Below are 21409 nucleotides of genomic sequence, written 5' to 3' on the forward strand. Positions count from 1 at the left end.
TTTATTCTTTTTTAGAAATTCTTTTATTGTTATTACTTTGATAAAGGGAGGCAGGCGCTGTCTCCAAATCCTGTATTGCCTTAGCAAGACGACTCAAATCGTTATATTTGAGTTGCTAATATTATATCAAGACTGTTATGCATAACTATGAATTCTATTTTCACGCCTTAATTTATAATCAGTAGGGTTTGTTTTCTTATAGCATTTCGATTTGAGTCGTCCAGCTAAAGCAAGAGCTTATAATCCCTTCAAATATTAGTATATCCTTGAAAACGGTAAAAGAGAATCGATAATCCAGAGATAAAGCGACAGGAACATTACAACAAGAGGTTGTTATAATACTTCTACTACGTTTGAGAAAGTTACAGTGATCTAATTTCTAAGAAAGCAGTATCCTCTGGTATGCAAAGTCACCGGAGATTACAATCACACAAAGCACACAATCTTTCCGTTGTGGTGACGTGATAAAACCAATTTGAAGAAGGGGGGAAGTACAAGCATATATTTCAAGGGAATCTTCTCATGTAGCATAAAAATTTACTTATCAAAATCAAAGCGGAAGTTCACTCAAGGTTTTTATTGCTGCAACACCACTGAGATCAGGCCTCATGTACTTCTCATATGTGACTCTCAATTGTGATGTTCTTGCAGCCTTTTGAAATCTCAATATCATCTCAGCACAGTCCCTATAATAATCAAGTTTGATTATCAACTTGGTGGAAAAGTACCCACTAATGGAAATTAATCTTAATAAGTAATACCTGATTTGGGAGACTTGATAATGTGCGTGTCTGGCAAGCAGAGGAGTCCAAGCTGGAGCCATTTGCAAGGTAGACCGTGCAACATAGATAGCTGACGCACACAGCATTGAAGGTTTGAACTTTAAAGCTTTGTGTTCAACCAAGCAGAGCTCAATGAGGTAGAATGCTAAATGCTCAAGCTGGCAGTGAAAGCAAGAACGAATATTAGGTTGATAGATTTAGGATTGCCATTGACAATTGTACACGCAATAATGCAAACCTATATCAACTAAGAATCTAAGATCATTGCTATTGACTATCCAATATCCAGCCTTATGACCAGACAATCTCTTCTCTACTGAAACACAACTAGAGTGGTTGAGTTTCGCACTCCCGTCACCTTCCTATTTGATATGTCCATGACAGATATGTCCATGACCATCCAATATCCAGCCTTATGACCAGAGAATCTCTTCTCTAATGAAACACAACTACAGTGGTTGAGGTCCGCACTCTAGTCATCTTCCTATTTGATATGTCCATGACAGATAGGATGCAACAAGAAATCATAAAAAATATCCAGATTTAGAACCCTTTCGAAAGCCACATACCTTCATGTCTGATTGAGCAGCCTTGAGAAACCTTAACATGAAAACATATGGAGTCGGCTCATTTAGACGAAACTTCAACTTCTTCAGTAAAAGCTTCTCCTGAAAACAAAGCAAGCCGCGAGTACCATTAAGACCTGGAGAAACCAACATCAAGATGGACTGCAATTTTATGCCATCATCTTTCAGGAAGAGGGCAGAAGATAAGTAGCATGATTCTGTTATACAAATTTGAAAAACAAACAAACAAATATGCAATAATTCAGCAAAGGGAAGAAAATGTAGAGATCAAGTCCATCTTGGAAAGATGTTTACATTCCTAACCCTGCAACTAAAAGAGGGGAGAATAAAATCATCAACGCCAATTTTCTGTCAAGTACATCCAAAATCTCTTTTACGAAGAAACTAAGTTTCAGTGAACTAGTACTTGGTAAATTGCAATACCATACCATTACAAGCATTTGGTCTCTTGAGTACGACTCTGCTGAGATGCTAATTAAATCTTTGATCTGTATTGCATGGTTCAGAAAAAGATGTATGAGTGCATAGTCTAACAAAAAATCAAAACCTCAAATACGAATTCAATTGAAACCATGTGCATTTGACATGTTATTTTTTTACCCTAGGATGCCAAAAATCTTCATATTTTGATGCCAGAAACAGTGCTGTAAGACCAACCAACTGCAGTTCACTCTTCTTAATTTGGGCTTGAGATAGGTATCGATCTAACAATGTGACCATAAGATAAAGAGTTTCCGGCATTAATTCAAATTTAAAGTGTACCTGCAACCAGAAAGGAAAATACATTACCACAGAAAAAAAACAGGTAAGCTTAATGGAAGTACCAAGGAAAACAGCACCAGAAGCAGGAAGGGAAAGGTGCTTAAATGTTAATTGAGAACAGATGGATGCATACTTCAATTAGCCAGTTGATAACTATGCCCCGCATTTGAGGTGTAATGTCAGTTTGAATTGCCATGTAATTTTCCAGAGATGAATTCTGCACCTGAAAAAAAAATCATGAAAACAGAACAAATTAGATCTAATTGGGTTGCTGACAGATGAGGTGAACAAGGAATGGGAAGCAGATCAAAGAGGTAAAAGTCAAACCACCATTCACATGCCTGGTTTCATCAGCTCCAGGTCCCAGACCAAAAATCAGAAAGTTTATAATGATTTAATTTGAAGGAAATCTTGTTTTATTTTACAATCATGAAAAGATATGTAATAATGAAATGAATTGACTTTAACATCATAGCATGATAAATCACAATATCATTAAAGACCTGGTACAATTCACTTGATATATCAGATTTCACACTTAAGATGAGATCCCAACAATACCTATATACCAAACAGAATTCATTCCTTTTTGATTCATTATCCAGATTACCTAGATATAAATATCTATAAACTAATTAGAACAGACTAATGTATCCAAGTTTATATCAATTAGAACAGACTGATATCTCTTAGAATGTCACAGAACAGCACTAAAGCTTGCTAACAGAAACAGGCTTGTCACTTCCCACCGGTCATGCTTTGGTCGATTAAAAAAATACATAGAAATTTTTCAGTAAGCAAAACATATGTGCATGGCCATGTTAACCAATCATTTTATGTTAACCACAATTACAACTTATTGAATAAATGCACCCCATTGTGGAACATCTATGCTGGAGAAGGATGGATTCTGGCCCCATTCTCACCACCTAATACCCAAAACCCTCACATACGTACTTTTTGTTGCAATCATATGAGAACCAGTCATTTATTTTATTTAGCTGAACACTGGACATGATTACTAAACATTTCCGCTGATTTAACTTCATTCTTATCTCCCAGCTAGTTGTATTAGACAGAGGAATAAACAACTGAAACTGAAATGTACATCACTGTTGACAAACAAATCTATATTGGAGAAGAAAGGTATTTGTCTCCAAGATACTCATTAATTGCTAAAGATTTTCAATCTAACTTTTCTTGTCATCATATATTATTTAGCTGAAGACTGCAGGCACACTCTCCAACAATTGAACATAGTCAATTCCTTTCTTATCTGACAGCTAATTGTTATTAGGCAGGGTAATTAACCACTAAAAATAGTGATATATGCTATTAGCATCCATTGAACCAACCAAAAATACAGGCGTGTCGATGAAGGAAACTTTTTCAAGATTAAAGTTTCAGGTTGGATCAAAACCACTAAAAGAATGGCTCTGATTACCATTAAAAAGATCTGTGACAGAGATCTGAAAATAAAATAGGAATAAAACATGCATGATTTATCTGACAGCTTAGTTTATTAGGCAGGGTAGTAGTTAACAACAAAAAAGAGTGATGTTCAGCTGAAAATATGGGTGTGCCAGTGAAGGAATTTTTTCAAGATTAATGGCATCAAGCTGGATCAAAAGAACAATCACCTCCAAAATCCAATAGTACTTATATATCGCGTCTACATATTCAGCAACTTCCAGTTGATTGGAAGTATCATCTATAGCTGGTAGCTTTTCCTGCTCAATAACTTCACCATGTTCCTCTAGTAACTGCAAAATAATGGCAGTTGTTAAAAAAAAAAAAAAAAAAAGCTCAAGCACAGCATCACGACAATAAAGCAGTTCCAGACCTTTGATCTTGTCATTAATAACGATGTATAAGATCTCCTTCGACTTGATTTTCCTATGGTGATGACATCTGATTTGTGATTAGCACTTGACATCTTGTTGTTGTCAGATGAAGGTTCTCCTTGAGTAACTTCATTGGCAATCACCAAGGGCATGTTTTCTGGGAAAGATGTCACAGGTGTTTTTTTCTTTGATGATATAGGAGCAACGGACTTGGATTTGTTCAAACTAGAGATGCACTTTGATCTTGATGCCTTATGGTGACCAGAAGCATTGATTTCAGTCTTTAGTATTGGCTGGATCAATGAATGCAGAAATGGAGTTAACACCACTAAGAACAAAAGAACACGAGATCAAGTTGTCAGATAGATTTCATTTGAGCTATAAGCATTACAGCAAGACCAGGATTTTTGCTAATCTACTATTAATAAGATGTAACCGTACATTCCAGCAAGCACATCCATTCAAATTAACAAAACAATAGAATGAGGAAAAGCTTAGGAACATAATAAGCGGTTCTGGTGGCCACTGAATTCCATTATTTATAGTTAAGCTATATTGAAGCTAGGCTGACCACAACAATTTTGGGATTAAGGCTTTATTGTTGTTGTATGTTGAAGATACAGGTAGGAGTAGAAAAGGATGTCACTGCACATGCATAGCTATAAGTGAAGATTTTGATTGTGGGAACCATGAACCTGGATACGAATTTAGCCACTCGTCAGCCATACAAAACAAAAAAATGGTATACAACTCCCAACCGTGAAAACAGTTACTCAAGAAATCACACATTTAATTTACACAGATGTGAAAGGTATGATTGTATATGATTTGGTCAAAAGGTCAAGCACAGGTTCTATCAAACTAGTACGAGTTTTGATACCAAATCACGATTCCACTTTACCTCAACATCCACTTCTTGTCAATTATTTGTAATTAGGCTTGTGCAGCTTAAAGATGTCATCTGCCATTATTTCAATTTCAAGATGATATCTGTCATGATATTCAGTAGGCATATATTTTGGCACTGTTAGAATAATTTCAAACTTCCAGGTCATGCCAGCTTTGCCACAAGGATAAACCAATTTATAAACATTCACATTGCCTTGACAATTCAAACGACAGAAATAAGCAACACCATAAATGTTTGTCTAAGCAAGCAAATAAAATATCTCAAGTCACAAAAGAATGGAGCATAGATGATCAGGAAATAGGAGAAAGAAAAGTAAATATATAAAACACAACTCATACCCTGACAGATTTTCTGGATACACGAACTTCAGCATTATTTTGATCCCTAGGGGCCCTATTTACAGACAGGAAAAGATGAGCATTTGCAGCCTGGACAGTCATCAATAGATAAAAAAAAAGGAATTTCTCAGCCATGATTCAGAAAAGTAATAAAGTACTCTCAGTTTAAGGATTAAGTATAAATTGTAGGTAATTTATGTTCTTGCTATTCTTACACTATGCCTTGGTTTTACGTTCTACACTCATCTATTAGGTAGAAAATAACATACAATTGATTAAAGAGCAAAGAACAGTACAGCCATTTTATTTATGCAAATAAATTTATAAAAACAAAGCTCATCTATTAGGTAGAAATTAGCATGCAATTGATTGAAGAGCAAAGACAAGTACAGCCACTTTGTTTATGCAAATAAATTTATTAAAATAAAGCAGCAATATGTATAGGATAGTAAATTAAATTAGAACATACAGCGGTTCCTTTTCCCCCTTTCTTGGGAGAAACATATCATTGTTACTTACATTAATATGAAGCCATCACTCACTCTATTTCTCCATAGATGTCTCCTACCCATGCCCACCTGAGGTACTACTTTCTTATTCACTTTAACCTTAACTGAAACCAAAAGAATTAAGACACAAAATAGCCATATAAATATCATGAACCTTAGTCAATGGACAATAGAGCCATGTAAAAAGAGACAGATCAATGTATCTTACCAGGAAACTCACTAATATTATTAGTTTCCTCAGACATTCCATCATTGTCCTACATGAGAATCAAAGTGTCAAAAAAACCAAGAAAAGGAGACAACTAAATGGACCAGGAATCAGTCGAAACCAAAACATAAATATGTTTTGGTATGTAATGAGATTAGCACTGGTCTATCAGGGTTAGGATGCAGTTCTTTTCTAGGAAAATTTATGTAATGAGATTAACCTTTGCATTACTTGCATCTGCATGGCTCACCCTCTTTAGCACTGGTAGAGACTTCCTTCATGTCAAAAGTAACAAAAATTATATCAACAGAGCACGCGTGAGCACACAGTTATATTAATTAGTAAATTTCATACAGATAGAATCAAAAACCTCATCACTGCAACAAAATTCCTTGCATTCCTCCTATAAAAAAATAAGAACATAATTTCATAACTTATTTGTGCCCCAGCTGGGTATGAGAAAATATTGAGTCACATTAGACAGTTGCATAGCAGCTGGCATTGATACTAACATATTTGTGCCCTTGCTGTTGTACCAGTATTCATGCCTAGATAAGAAATATAACGAACATAATTGAAATACCTGCTATTGTTAACGGTGGATTCATGACCATGATTCTTGGCGTTGGTCTTCTGATCTTCTAAAGAGACCCTTAGATCTTTAGCTCCTGCTATTGTACAAGACCAGTAACTATCCAATGGGAATTCCCAATTAGAGAGATTATGGATGTGAAGTTATGACAAAATACCTTTCCTAGAAGCATGACGGTCACCAGCCTTTTGACTTAGATTATCCCTCATTTTTCCCTAATTTGAAACAAGAAAATCTTTGGTATTTGGTACTCTAGAATCGCAGGAGGAAGAATTAAAGAGCATGATAAAACAGAACATTGATCTTTACTAGTGACAAATCACTTTCATCTTGCAACTGGCACAATGTGGTCAAATTATGAATTTAACATTATGATCACTCAAGACAAACATACAGTGTATAATAGTGACCAGATTGAATGTTGGGAAACCTCACGCATCCAACATTGGTGAATAGTTCCTCACGAATCCTCCATTTTTAATGGAAACCTCAATTCTTCAGACAAATAAGCTTGAAGTATAAAATTAGAAAAAGCCAATTCCCAAAAGAATACCCAATTCAACTTGTAGAAATTGTCTCTCAATCATTAAGCGAATCAAGAAACAGAAGCAAGCAAACAAATAAGGAGAAAAGCAGCCCAGATTGTCTTAAGTTTGGAGAATGCTATGGCATACAGTTAAAAAAATTAAAGTTAATCCAGCATATGGCAAAATATTGGCCAGGTTTATGATTTTTCTTCTCAAGGAAAAGAGAAGAAGCCTTTGTTAGCTAGTGACAAGGACAACCACTGCATGAAAAGTGAAGCCAAAAGAAGCAATTTTTTTCCAGAATTCCATAAAGGACAAAAATTCAGAAATACTGATCAACATAAAGCAATGATATCTGCCAGGTAAAATCACTCATGCAAGCAACAAAGAGCCTTGCTAGCATGCAAATCCAGAATAATGCAACATACTGAAATGATCTAAGAATTATGGCCAGGACCTGTCAGTATTTCTTCTATAGATAGGCGAGCCAATCCTCCTTGGAGGCAGGCCTTGTTTGGAGGACCTCCAAGCGTGTTAAGAGTTTGTTTGTTCATCCATCTCCCACTGGACTTAAGAAAACTGTTCCACAAACAGCTCCTTCGGTTGTTTTCAAAACTAGTTTACGCATATTATAGATTCTAAAGCAAGGTTAAGACTTGGGAGGTGAAATGTTGTTTCTACTCCTGCCTTCCAGAATTTAAAAAACAGCATGATAGTATTGGGGAGTTTATCTTTTGTTATGCTATGGAAGCGGGTTTCATACAAATTTAGGGTTTCAACCATCCCCCCTCACCCTCCCTTCCCAACAAACAAGAACTCAAAAGCATGCTTCCTTTGTTATCTGACTATTTTGAAACAAAGGCGTCATAGTCAGATACAAAATCTAGCAAAACAATAAATCAGCCATTCACCCGGATGCTGTAATTATATGCTGGTTTTGCAGAAAGAACCAGTTAGCAAAAGACATTTTATAGTTTCCTGTTAGAAACCAATAATTAATGGCAACAAACATCATAAACGATGCAATGGAACATGGAAGAAAAGCAAAAACGGATGGAAAAAAAAACCTTGAGGTGAAATTTGGTTTTCATACCTTTGCAGATTTTCTTGATGAAAGATTCGTAGTCCTAGAGCCTGGACCCACCGAAATCCTAAAAAAGTTGATGACAGGCAGAGAATCATGTCAGTTTATAAGGAAAATCTAACATACATGGAATTCTTAGAAAAAATTCTACTCTGAAGAATCAAAATAAAGTCAAGAAAGATTTGTTTATAAAGTTATGGCTTCACAACCTAAATAAACTTTGATTATTTACTCAATAGGAAAAAGAAATATTCTTTTAACTTTGGTCCATTTTTTTCACAAAAGCTAAAATAAAAAAAAATAAGATAGAGAGCAAGAGAGAGGATATATTTTCCTGAGAAATCATGGATATCTACATGTTCAAATTGTCTTTCATAAGAAAAATAAACTTTGATTATTTACTCAATAGGATAAATAAATATTCTTTTAACTTTGGTCCTTTTTTTTTCACGACAGCTAAAATAAAAAAATAAGATAGAGAGCAAGAGAGAGGATATATTCCACTGAGAAATCATGGATATCTACATGTTCAAATTGTCTTTCATAAGTAACTTTTCTGTAAAAATCATATGTTCTGAGGTCACGAGAAATTTTTCTAAAGTTGTTATTTGTGGGAATGAAAAAGGGAGTTGCATGTAAGACATGAACAGGTCATATATGTAACTAGTAGATGAAAATGTCCTTCATAAATTAAAAAATAGGTTTTCCAATTCAAACACTGAGACACTCACATTGGTTTTGAAACATCATATGCCACATCCCTTGCATTACCGCTCTGCACATTGCTTACATCAGCCAACGCTTTTCTTCTGACATTTTGATTTACTGGAAAGGGCCACTATCAAAATTTAACAATGGCTCAGAAAAAATCAAGAAAGAGAAAATTTATGATTGAATTCAGCCATACCAGTCAGTCCAGAATTGTCGTGTTTGCAATTGTTCTTCCCCGCAATTTTCAAGCTCCCCTTCATATTAAATGTTAAGGAAAACTATAAAACCATACTTCATATAGATATCTAAAACATAGCATCCTCTCTGAAAACACCATTAAAGTATAAACCATTAGGAAATAAAGGGGGGAAAATTACCTTTGAATCACTTGCATTGGCAGGAGGATATCCTTTGTTAGGTATCCTTCTGCAAAATTTGTTTTTGACAAAAAATGTTAAAAATATTTCAAGAAACAAATAAAGCACAAATTTTCCCTTAACCTATTTTTCCAATTAATTTATAAAAACTTTATCAACACATCAGTTACCTTGACCTTCTACCTGTTATTGTAAGACTAGTTAAAGAAAACATCCACCAAGCTGAGCCTTAATCTAAGTTTTTTTAAAGCCAGAGAACAAAACTTAAAGACCCAGATTTCTGCTCTTTTCTTCACCTCTAATTCACAAGAAGTTGTGTATATTGATTTAACAAGTCTATAGCATCACATACCTTGCAGGAAGAAAACTATCCCTGGCAGATTTACTGGAAAGAAAAATGAAAACATCACCCAATAAGCATTACGCAATAATAAGATTTTCCATAGGGAACCCGAGCATGAGTTATACTTACATGCTAGCAGCATCCTTATTCTTTTCATTTTCTGAATAAACTTTAAAAGTTCTAACACCTAAAATAAAAGTAAAAAAATTAGGTACACAAAACAATTCAAGAATCTGAATTATAAAGTCAAGTTAAAAACAAAAAACAATGAAACCTCCTCCACCTGTTCTGCAGGTATGGGCATCTTCAGCAACTCGATTCATGCCCACGCTGACTTTTCCCTGACAATTTACAAGGAATACATGCAAAAACAAACAGTGAATTCACAATAAAAAAAATTAAAAAAAAAACATTTTGTGGGTTTCTTTCATACTTTAGTGGCCACCATGCTGTTACTTTCTTTCTCGGTTCCTCTGATAGAAAGACCGAGCACTTAATGACGAATGATGATAACAGATATGAAGTTCTCTCGCTGAATTTGTTTTGCCTAAAATTACAAAAAAAGAAAAAGAAAAACAGAATTTCAACATTGTAGAAGGCATTAAAGAAATAACCATTCTTCTAAAAACAACCCTTGTTCTTCTTTAACAATTTAATAAAACGGCATTCTTCTGAAAAGGGAACTCTCTCTTCCTCCCTTTTATTTTCCCTCTAAACCCTGATTCTTTAGTTTCAACAAAAAAATACATGAATAAACACCCGTATTCTTTCAATAAAAAACATAATGAAACCCTAATCCTCTTTTTGTTAGAGGGGAAATTGGAATTAAAATACACAAGAAAGCGGATAAAATGAAAATTGAATAAAATTTAAAGAAAGATTAAAGAACAATCAAAGAAGTATTTAATTAATAGATTATACCTTCAATGACGCTAAATTTTTTTATTTTTTTTTTTTTGATACCTGTGTTTTCTATTAGAAAATGAATTTGAGGGGTTACCGTTGCAAATGTTGAATCTCGACTAACCTTTATGGTTTCAAATTTTCGCGTGTTTACGTTTATGCCCCCAGTCTCCGCGTCTCCCAAATTCAACGTTTTGGGTTTTGTTTCTTGTTGGGCTAGGCTTTCTGTTTATGGGCTTCCCACCCTGTACTCGGGCCCCAACCCCTTGTAACTTTTGGGCCTGTGTCTAATTGTCTTTAATTCAGCGTTGGATTTGGAGGCGTGATGATAGGAGCATGGAGAGCAATTAAAAAGCACACATGGGACAGGGTAAAATTCACCCTTATAATGAATTGATTATTTTTTTTAGTTTTTTTTTTATAATTCTGATGTGTTAATTTAAAAAAAAAACTAAAAATATTTTTAATATATTTTAAAATAAAAAATACTCAACTAAACACACGTTAAGAGTACAGTTGTGGTGTGATGGGAACGTGCACAATTAAAAAGAGAAGAATGTGATGCTCCATATTCTATATTTAAGAAATATGAAAAGATAAAATAAATAACTAATGAACCTATTTGCACTCAAGAATATTCTCTATTAATAGTATGTATGTTTGGCAGTATAATACCGGTTGCTTTTTAAATAACTTTTCGTGTCAAAATACATATAAATAATATCTTTTTATTTTTAAAAAATTATTTTTTACATCAGCACATCAAAATAATGTAAAATATACAAATCATATTAAATTTTAATAAAAAAAATTAATTTTTTTTAAAAAATATAATTTGCTAGAACGGTTTTTGAGGACAAAGGTCCCAACTCAATGTTATGCTTATTCTATAAATTGTTCAGCTAGGCATCGAGCTCCTCTCCTGGGTTATTTGAAGCGTTACAAAAACATCTTTTGTTCTTGATTATCGCATAAATATTTGTCAACAGTTATATTCCTTCATTGATAGGATATCTCACTGTTTGAAATAAAAAAAAAATTAACCATACATTTTTTACTGGTAATAAAGTGGAAAATATATTTTTTAAAAAAAAAAATTGTGCATACTTCCTAATATTATCCAAGAAAATTCATCAAAATTTTCTTCCTAGCCTCCAACCCTCATGTTCCAGGTTTCGACTAAAAATTAAAAGTTCAAGTCTTACAAATCTTAAAATTACTGAAAATTTATATTATCATTAATTTCAGGGTTTGTAGGATTAGTCGAAATGCATCCAAACTGGCATGAATACTCATGTTAATCTAAAAAAAATCCAATAGTTTTCATGTCAAAGCTAGTAACATGATTAAGTTAGTTTTTTATACTGTGATAATAAGTAGTTTTTTTAAATATTTTGTATTTAAAAATATATTTAAATAATTTTTTTAAAAAAAACATGATACCACAACAGAAAATACAAACAGTGCACATGTTCTTATATCTTTATTTTTGGCAATCAAAATAGATCTAATGTGCGTAAATTAACCCGAATAATTATATAAAAAAAAATATAAGTGTATTTTATATATCGTATTTACGCTGCAAAGTCCAATATTGTAAACAAAGCACTATCGAAAAGATCACCCTTGCTTGGACCTTTTCACCTTGTATAGAATGTGGGATCCACGTATTGTTAATCATGTATGGCCCACTTTACAACAGTTATACCTGTCAATCTCTCCACTAACCATAATCTCGAGACATCTTTTTGTCACTATATAATATACCTTTGTGTTTAAGTCTACGTAGGCAAAGCATGTATTCAAATGAAATGATCACGTAGTAACAATTGTTTTCTTACACGATATAAAAAATTATTTTTGAACCAGCTTGTGCATTAATTAAAATTGTTTTTTAGATGATTTAAGAACATGTTTGCTATATTGATCTTATACAAATTATTTTAAATATTCCCATTAAATTTTAAAATAAGAAATTCAATATAAAAATGATGTTTCTTTTCACTAACAATTTTTTTTTTATTTAAGAAAATCTCATCATCCGAAAAGTATATTTTATGAGTCCAAACAAGCAAGTAACAAGCTAACTCTTTATACTTACATGACAATTATAATGGTATTTATCATCCACTAAGCTTTTGCTATTAAAGTTTACATTGTTCCTCATTCACACCAGGAGGAAAACAACATCAAGAACTTGAAGTTCTATGGATATTAAGACCCTGGAGATGTAATTAAAATTAAATGGTACTGTTTTTCTAAAGGATGGAAATAATTGAATGTTTTTTAGATTTTATTTGAAATAATAATTGTACAGAGCTATAACCAGAGACGGAGAAAGGAAAGGCTAGCAGAGGTCCCGGTCCCTGTAAGAAAATACCCCTCCCTTGTAAATATTTAATAAAAGTAACATACGGCAAGGAAATGCCCCTCCCTTGGTCCTCTTTATTTTTTTTTCTTGCTTTACCCCTGCCTATAACCATTCAACTAGGAAAAAATAAGTTATACAGTGCTGCTCTTAGGTTTATTGGATAAACCTATGAATCAAAGACACCATTCCTGGGGTTTCATTGTAGATTAGTTGACGTATTTAACATTATTTATTTTGATATTCCGATGCTACGATTCAAGGTCGAGTAAAAAAAATGAAAAATCAAAACAATTGCAGTCCTTCTACATGCGTACAGGTTACAAAAAAAGATGGAGAAAGCCTGTAGACATGATCAAATCTGGAATTATCCATGCCTAGTTCTGGAAGTATCTGCAAAACTAGTAAATGCAAAAGATATTTGTTGGTGAAGATAAGGATTCTCTGATACTTAAATAAATATCTATATTAATGTTTGATGAAAATATAGTGTATTCTTAGAAAAAATTTATATATCTAAAAGGTGTAGGGTGATTAAAATCCAAGACATCAAATATAATTAAATCAATGGAGACTAAGTTCTTTCTCTAGGTTAGACTCAAGAGAGGATAGTTATTTTCTTGGATATGCTAAGGAAGTATAATTATTTTCATGAGCATTCCTGGGGTTGACACACTGTCAAGCTCAATTATTTTTTGGTCTGATTAATGTTAGATCTAGCATGACCAAGTTATGTCACGCTGTCAAGCCTAATATGTTGGGACTAACTAGTGTTATACCCAGCATGTATTTACTGAAACATGTTTATTTTTTAAAAATTTTATATTTGTAAATTTTTTTTAGTCCAGTATTTTTAAATAAAAATATACGGCAAAAAACTTGTTTCATCATCTAGGGGGCAAAGAGTTCATGATGCATGCATTAAGCGAATGCACGTCGTTGTTCTTAGCAACAAACGCACCTGAGATGAAATAATTCTTCTCCTCGATAGGGATTTAGACTTGAGAGAGAATTTTTGTGAGTTGAGGACAGGAAAGGGCATAATATATTTTTTTTATTCCCTTCATCTGTGACGTTTAAGCAGCTTTCAAGAATAATTCTTACAAAACAATTCTGCCATTAAAATGCACGAAACTGATTACCTATTCGATTACTTTATTGATTAACTAGACAACTAAACAAGATGGCTGTGTCCTCGGAAAGCCCAGTCAGGAGGCACTAAACAGGATGTTAAAGAAAGTGGTCTGACTTACAAAGAAATAGCTAGGGAAAGAGGACATAATATTTCAGTGGAAAATTATGTCAAAGGAAGTTCTACCATTGCAGTCCAAGCAAGTTTTCTTGATCTAGGTGAATGGATGACAACATTTTCCCCACATTTTTAGATTTTTACTTTATTCCCTCACTATATGTCCAACATGCCTACTTTCAAACCTAAAATTGATTATGCTCTTCGTTTGGTCTCCTCTGCCGATAATGCCTCTACATGACTTCCAACGCCTCTCCTAGTATTTGTATCACTTCATTCACAGAACATGTAAGCAATCATTTCAGACCTGAAACCACCCTTCTTCTTTTTTCCAGTATCTAAAAAACGTATATAGATTTACGTACCATCTTGGCATCTTGTACAACAACAAGCTTTATGTTCTTAAACGCTCGCACACAATATATACCCAAAGGGATGCCGCTATACCCACACGATCACTCTATACTTTCAAATCTCATCTCAGTTCTTTTCATGGATTGGTTTCCCCTTTCCTGCGTATTCACTTTTGTGTTATGTCTTTGACTGTATAATATTCTCTTGCTATTAGCCATCCAGTGTTTTCAACAGCCATTATATTACACTCCTTTCTGTTCTTTCCTGATATACAAGACCAAAATCACTTGATCATTTCTCTACAACCCACAAACCTAAAATCTCTGTTAATTCTCTTCCCTCTCTCCCAGTCCTCTCCGACACGCCATGGCTCATCTTCAAGCTTGCTTTTTGAACATTTTTAAAGCGTCTTCTCTCTTGATTCTTCTTTATTACCCTACTATAGTCACCTGTGAGTGTACATGTGAGGTTGGAGATTTAGAGCATAGTAAAGGCGAAGCACTGAAGTTTAAACTAGGTTCAATACTCTCAATTCTAGTTGCTGGCGCTATTGGTGTTAGCCTCCCTTTGTTAGGAAAGAAAATAAAAGCCTTTAGGCCTGAAAATGATATTTTCTTCATGATCAAGGCATTTGCTGCTGGTGTTATCCTAGCAACCGGATTCATTCACATACTACCGGACGCATTTGAAAGCTTAACATCACCATGTCTTAACCAAGATCTATGGGGGCGCTTTCCATTCACGGGTTTTGTTGCCATGATGTCTGCAATAGGGACGCTAATGGTGGATTCATTTGCGACAGGGTTTTATAAGAGGATGCATTTTAACAAGAACAAACCGGTAGATACTACGGATGAAGAGACAGCTGGTCAAGAGCATGAAGGTCATGTACATGTTCATACACATGCTACACATGGCCATGCCCATGGTTCTGCCTCCCTAAATGAAGATTTGGCTCTGTCTGAAATGGTTCGTCGAAGAGTTATTTCACAAGTAAGATTTTTCTCATAATCTAATTTTTTGGCAATTTTTTGATGGTGAACTAACACATAACCTATGTTTTATGCTTGGATGGATGTTATTCCAGGTATTGGAGTTGGGGATTGTAGTTCATTCAATAATAATTGGAATATCTCTGGGTGCTTCTGGGAGTCCGGAAACAATAAAGCCTCTCATGGCAGCCTTGTCTTTCCACCAGTTTTTTGAAGGCCTGGGACTTGGTGGCTGCATCACTCAGGTAAATATCGCACACGACCTAGGATGATTTTTTCATGTTTTGCAATTATTGCCTTCTGCCAGCCAGTAGAATTTTATGCAGATTACAAGGGTTGGAGATGTCGACATAATGACAACATCTTTGTCTTTTCACTGTTCTACTACATTAATCTCCTATATATGGTCAACTCTTGTGTGATCTTGGTTCGTCAATGTGATAGGTTTGCCATGCATACAAATGCCTCACTTGATAGTTTCAACATAAAAATGATTGCGTGGTAAATTAAGTAGCTTTTGAGCATTTGATTAATATTTTAAGAAGAAAGGATTATATAAGAAAAACAATTTTTATTTGTTAATTAAACATGAATCAATGTTATCACTGGGCAAAGATTGTTTTTTGTTATACTGTCGTTTTTCCTCCTTTCAACTCCGATGAATTCCTGTTGGTATTAATAGGCACAGTTCAAGTCTGCGTCTATGGCAATAATGGCAACGCTTTTCTCCCTGACAACCCCACTGGGAATTGCCATTGGAATTGGAATTTCTAACATTTACGATGAGAGGAGTCCGACTGCTCTGACAGTCGAGGGCATCTTCAATGCAGCCTCAGCTGGGATTTTGATATACATGGCACTCGTTGACCTATTAGCATCAGATTTCATGAGTCCAAGGATGCAAGGCAATTTCAGGATTCAACTAGGAGCAAATGTTTCCCTTCTTCTAGGGGCTGGTTGCATGGCTTTCATGGTCAGATGGGCTTGAGATTTTCAGAACCATACAAGCACAAGCCTTTTTTCCGGGGAAAATGGATTCATGGTCCTTCAAGTTTTAAAAATATGTGCCCATCTAGTTCAATTTTGATTGCACCAGACCCTTAACTTTCATTTTTGGTCAAGTATTTTCTCTCCATCCATGTTCATGGCTGTTGAGAGACTGGTTAACAGTGTTAGTTTTATGATATATATATATATTTAGATGTGGAAAAAATCAATTATCCACTGGTTTCATATTTGCAGTCATTGTTCTTTCATTTGAGTAACAACCAAAGGTACTTAGCAAAATGACGACGTGCCTTGGTATATTAAAATTAATTACTTTTAAAACCAAAAAAAAAAAAAACAGGCTTTTATTTGTAACCGCTCAAAAAAAGTGGTTCTGTTTAGAAAATCCAATCATACAATTAATCCCCCGATCAATTTTCATTTCGGTAAGAAATTCACCAAAGAACATTTTGACTTGTAAACATATATATATTTTTTTAATATAAATGCTTGCGTTAATTTATGTATACCTCAATTAATTTTATAGACCCTAAAATTAACAACCATGTAAATTTTTAGTGATTTTAAAAAAACTTAAATTTATAATTATTAAGGAACAAATTTAAAACCTGATTAGTTGAATTAATTCTTAAAATTATTAAATTTAAAATGATTAGGTGGGTCAATTTGTTAAATTATTAATTTTAAATTTGCGTGGGTTGATTTAACAATTATTTCATGATTCTATTAAACTTGAGTGAGAATTAATCATGTCAATTTTAATTATTTTTTAATTTTTTAATTGAAAATAGTATTTTTTTTCAAAATAATATTATATTAAGATACATCTAAGTTAACATTAACCGATAAAAATAAAAAGTTAACAAAGTTATCTTTCATGAAAAAAACTCCATCGCGGACTGGAGGCGTACAAACTACAAAGAGGAAGCAAACAAATTGTACGGCAGGAAATAAGGCCAAAATTTCTTTGGACCGATTGATGATTTAATGAATGTCCAAATCTAATCGTCTCGATTCCAACTAAATTAGATGAGAGGGAATAAAAAAAAAATATTATGCCCTTTCCTGTCCTCAACTCACAAAAAAAATATTACAGAAGGCTGAAAGAACTTGAGATTTGTCCCTTACCCTCGACCTCATTTTCCATGGAAATCTCTTCTGTTTGCTGTTTATTTGGCAAATTGAACGTGATACTAAGTTCTATCTTCGATTGCCAATTGTTGTTGCAACTTGCAACTCTTGTTCATACGGAAACTCGTGTATGCACAGTCTAGGAATATGTCGGCTTGCAATAACTAGTGAGCTCTTACCATTTCTTCGGCAGAATCAAATTTCCCTCAACTTTTTTCTAGATTTGGAAAGTTGTCTCTGGGTCTGGGATTTATATCTAAAACACCCGTCCCAGGATACAAAACACAAGGCAAAGCCCAAGTCGACTAATGAGCCATGGGATGAACCCGAGATCCAAAGCACGAGTGAAAACAACATGTGTTTGGGTCGGGCATGATGCATGACTCGGTAGAGGACTCGAGCGGGATGGCATGATTTCTAAAAAACCCACATAACCCACGATCAATTGGTCTTCAAAATAAATACGAGATCTCCACTAAACCTAATTAGTCAACACATTCGGAAAACGACCCGTCTTAGATGAAAACAAGACCTGAAGATACCAAAAGGTTGGAAAGGAGATGGCTGGCCCCAAATCACTCCACCCACTCTTAGGCTCCATTACTAGTCCTACAGCTGAAACTTGTTTTGCCGGTTATCATAATATCTCTGCACTAATCCAGTACAACTGTCCATCTTCAACGTCTCAATCCATTACCAACTTTACAAAAACATAACCACAACTTCGTCACTGTCGCAATTGTGATATGATTATATAACCGACACCGGCATATATAGATTCTGTCACCATACAAGTTCTAGTCACTTGTTATCGAGAACAAATGCAGTTCTTGCTGTCTAACTAAGTGGGAATCCCGTTGAACTCGATGGCTTTTAACGTCAGCATTGTATACCTATTTTGTTGTGAAATATGCAAATACTATATATTGGCCCCAAAAGAATCATTATTCGTAATGTTAGAACCTTACAAGGAGTGCCCTGCTCGTCTGATCATCTGTTAGTGGAAAGGGATGGATAGCATTTTTCCAATAGTAACTGACAAGTACATGAAGCTTCATTATATGCAATACAAGAACTGTACAGCAAAACTGTGTGTTTATTTCATAAATAAAGTGCTAAAGATATCCAACAATCAAATGGCCACAACAGCAAGGAGAACTAGAATGTGCTAATTCTCAATTAATTTTTTGGCTTAGGATAATAATCCAAGCTATCAGTTGCGAAGTAACTTGACAGACCTAGATAGCAAAACCGAGGATCTAAGGCCATATCTCAGTTCATAGTCACTCGCAATTCGTTTCATATATGCAAGTACATCAGCTGGAAAGGATCTCCAATGTCATAGATAATTACACAGCATTTGCTGAAATGAGTGATTTGGGAGGGGTCGATGATCTAATTTCAGGTGCGGAAGTAGGAAAAGGAATGTTTAGCTTGTGCATTAGTATGTCTGCCCTTGAGGAAATCTCGTTCAAAAGAAATTGCTGAACAATTGGTTTCTTAAACCACGCCACAACAAAGTCCCCAGGGGCCCTTAGAAGTTAGAACCACCTTGCTAACTTCAAATAGGGATTTACTGTGAAATGTGAATTTAATAAACGATACATACTTGTTTTTTTTATATATAAAAAAATTAAAAATATTCATGCTTTGTTTTAAATTTAAATTTTACTGGTTTATTCATTGGTGCTAGAGTCAGGAATACTATGTTTTTTTTTGTGTTACGTAATATTTACCAATACTAGAATTGAAAGTATTGGCATCCAAATATTCATTGGTGTCAGAGTCAGAATATTATAAGAAGACCATCAGTAGCATAATCCAACAAACTCTTAGTAATTTAAGATAAAATCAATAGTGTAGCCTATTTCAGGTAAGATGTTTAAGGTAATAATATCTTTCTTTTTTTTACGTAAGTCATCCCGTACTATAAAATTTCTATTGAATAATTAGGGTTTTTAGTGTTCACAATACTAGGTGACGACTCTTTAAATACAATCTTTTTCATCTAAAAATAAAAAAAAATTCTTTTTACCCATTAAATTTTTTTAAATTTTCAAGATATTCAAGTACAAAAAAAAAAAAACATGCTCAACAATTTTTGCAACATCATCAGAAGCATTTAAAATTTGCTTCTTCAGCACACCAATCATAACATGGTCATCAACCCCTGGCTCGACTGACCTTTTACCCTTGCCACTATAAATAACACTCCCTGACTCATCTAATCACTAACTATAACAACCTCCTGCTTAACCGCCTACGAACTGCCAACTACTTAACTGCCAACTACTTAACTATTTCACGGACAAGTTATACTGCCAAGCTTATACTGCTGATTACAGCCACGTGTAACACTCCTGCTAGCTATTTCACGGACACAATCAGTGATCATAACACTAAATATTCAATATCCTCAGCACTACTACAAGGTAAATGATTTAGTAATTTACTTATAAAACTTAAAATAAAATATTAAAGATTACACCAATTGGTGTGTGGCGCTACTACAAGGTAAGATATCCAAGCATATTTGCAGGTATGATACCAGTTCTCTATAGATATGGTCCAATAAGAAGAAAAATTAAAAGTATAAAATTCAGAAAAAGAATATGATTCATTGCATCGCGATTTTAATATGAAAACCAAATGTAGGTTGTATTAATTTAATGTCTAGGATGTATTTTTAATAATTAACATCATTATTTAAAAATAATCTTTATAAATATAACTCTTTTGATATGTTGATTTATCAATGTATATCTTTTGATGTTTTGATACCAACAATTATAGTCCCCAAGAATATATTGTTCTAAAAAACTTAATTCAATTTTTTCATAATTTACGTGTGATTTGATGTTATTATAAATTTTATTTATTTCTTAATATTTTTAGATTTTAAACGATGAGAAATTTCTTTTTAGGAAGATGAAAAAATGCAACAATAAAAATTTATCTTTTAAAAAAATGCAATTAAAACATATAATTAGAAGTATGTTCCTACCATTGCCATCTAAATGGTTTTAAAAGATAAAAAATACCTGAAAATAGGGGTGATCATTTTCGGTTCGATTTGGTTTTTCCTTATAAAAACAATCAAACTGAAATTTTATAAAATACAAAAAATAAAACCGAAACCGGTGTGGTTTGGTTCAGTTTGATTTTTCAGTTTTAAACTTATAAAACCGAAACCAAACAGAATATTTTTTAAAATATTCTAATCGGTTTAGTCTTTTTTTTATGGTTCGGTTTTTTTTATTATTTTTTTCAGTTTAATTGGTTTTTTAATTTTTTTTACTCATGAAAATATAAAATCTATAAACATTAAAAAAAAAGAGAATAGAAAAATAACGTGTGTTTACTGTTCATGAAGAAACATTTGCCTGTTAACCTCAATATGTATGGTCTTTTTTTTTTCCTTTTTTTTCTTGAATTATTATTTTTGTTTTTGCACTTTTATTGTTAAACTTTATTTATTTGTTCTTTAATCTTCACAAGTTATGTCCATTCACTTTTATATTTTAAAGTTTGTTTTGATTAGCATGCTCTCACATGCGCCATATAAAAAAGATTAATTGTTTATGAATTAAATTAAACATTGCTATTTCAAAATACAATTGTAGGGTTTAGTTTAAAAAAAAACTCAAAGAACATGGACCAAAATTAACATAAAAAAATATTATTATTTTCATTTTTTAACATAAAAAAGAAAAGAAAAAAAAATATTTTTATTTTTATTTTTATTGTTCAAGAGACATGTCTTTTTACACTCTAGTCCAAGTTTACTTTTTAATTATAAAATTTTATTTTTTTATATTTTAATGCATGAT

The 21409-nt window shown here is 33.4% G+C and overlaps 2 protein-coding genes across 10 annotated transcripts; one reads left to right on the plus strand and one right to left on the minus strand.

The window, feature by feature from the left end:
* Positions 1–307: 307 nt before the first annotated feature.
* Positions 308–10568, minus strand: LOC133704567 (putative cyclin-B3-1). 9 transcript variants are annotated; one of them, XM_062129432.1, is made up of 23 exons: positions 10496–10568; positions 10008–10121; positions 9858–9915; positions 9704–9761; positions 9584–9616; positions 9232–9295; positions 9051–9108; positions 8875–8968; positions 8153–8210; positions 6690–6747; positions 6524–6611; positions 6311–6343; positions 6161–6215; positions 5941–5989; positions 5743–5836; positions 5224–5278; positions 3975–4268; positions 3772–3894; positions 2265–2354; positions 1970–2131; positions 1798–1857; positions 1352–1450; positions 308–940 (listed from the first exon to the last, which is right to left on the minus strand). In XM_062129432.1, exons 2-23 carry the CDS (start codon positions 10020–10022, stop codon positions 551–553), a joined length of 2088 nt encoding a protein of 695 aa, XP_061985416.1. In that variant the 5' UTR covers positions 10023–10121; positions 10496–10568; the 3' UTR covers positions 308–550. The 9 variants fall into 9 exon arrangements, with proteins under 9 accessions (XP_061985416.1, XP_061985417.1, XP_061985423.1 ...); XM_062129433.1 differs by having other exon boundaries at positions 10538–10555; XM_062129439.1 differs by lacking the exon at positions 10496–10568 and having other exon boundaries at positions 308–686; positions 762–940; positions 10008–10428.
* Positions 10569–14404: 3836 nt separating this feature from the next.
* Positions 14405–16677, plus strand: LOC133705138 (zinc transporter 1-like). Its single transcript, XM_062130249.1, has 3 exons — positions 14405–15441; positions 15536–15685; positions 16123–16677. Exons 1-3 carry the CDS (start codon positions 14815–14817, stop codon positions 16426–16428), a joined length of 1083 nt encoding a protein of 360 aa, XP_061986233.1. The 5' UTR covers positions 14405–14814; the 3' UTR covers positions 16429–16677.
* Positions 16678–21409: the final 4732 nt, after the last annotated feature.

Source organism: Populus nigra, chromosome 10, assembly GCF_951802175.1.
Source record: "Populus nigra chromosome 10, ddPopNigr1.1, whole genome shotgun sequence".
NCBI lineage: Eukaryota > Viridiplantae > Streptophyta > Magnoliopsida > Malpighiales > Salicaceae > Populus > Populus nigra.

Excerpts from the sequence above, each read along its gene's own strand:
- LOC133704567 (XM_062129432.1), bottom strand. Across the intron at positions 9,617-9,703 it reads AATAAGGATGCTGCTAGCAT|TAAATCTGCCAGGGATAGTT; the intron begins GTAAGTATAACT and ends TTTTCTTTCCAG. Across the intron at positions 3,895-3,974 it reads TATTAATGACAAGATCAAAG|TTACTAGAGGAACATGGTGA; the intron begins GTCTGGAACTGC and ends ATTATTTTGCAG.
- LOC133705138 (XM_062130249.1), top strand. The coding sequence starts at position 14,815 with ATGGCTCATCTTCAAGCTTGCTTTTTGAACATTTTTAAAGCGTCTTCT. Across the intron at positions 15,442-15,535 it reads GTCGAAGAGTTATTTCACAA|GTATTGGAGTTGGGGATTGT; the intron begins GTAAGATTTTTC and ends ATGTTATTCCAG. Across the intron at positions 15,686-16,122 it reads TTGGTGGCTGCATCACTCAG|GCACAGTTCAAGTCTGCGTC; the intron begins GTAAATATCGCA and ends TGGTATTAATAG.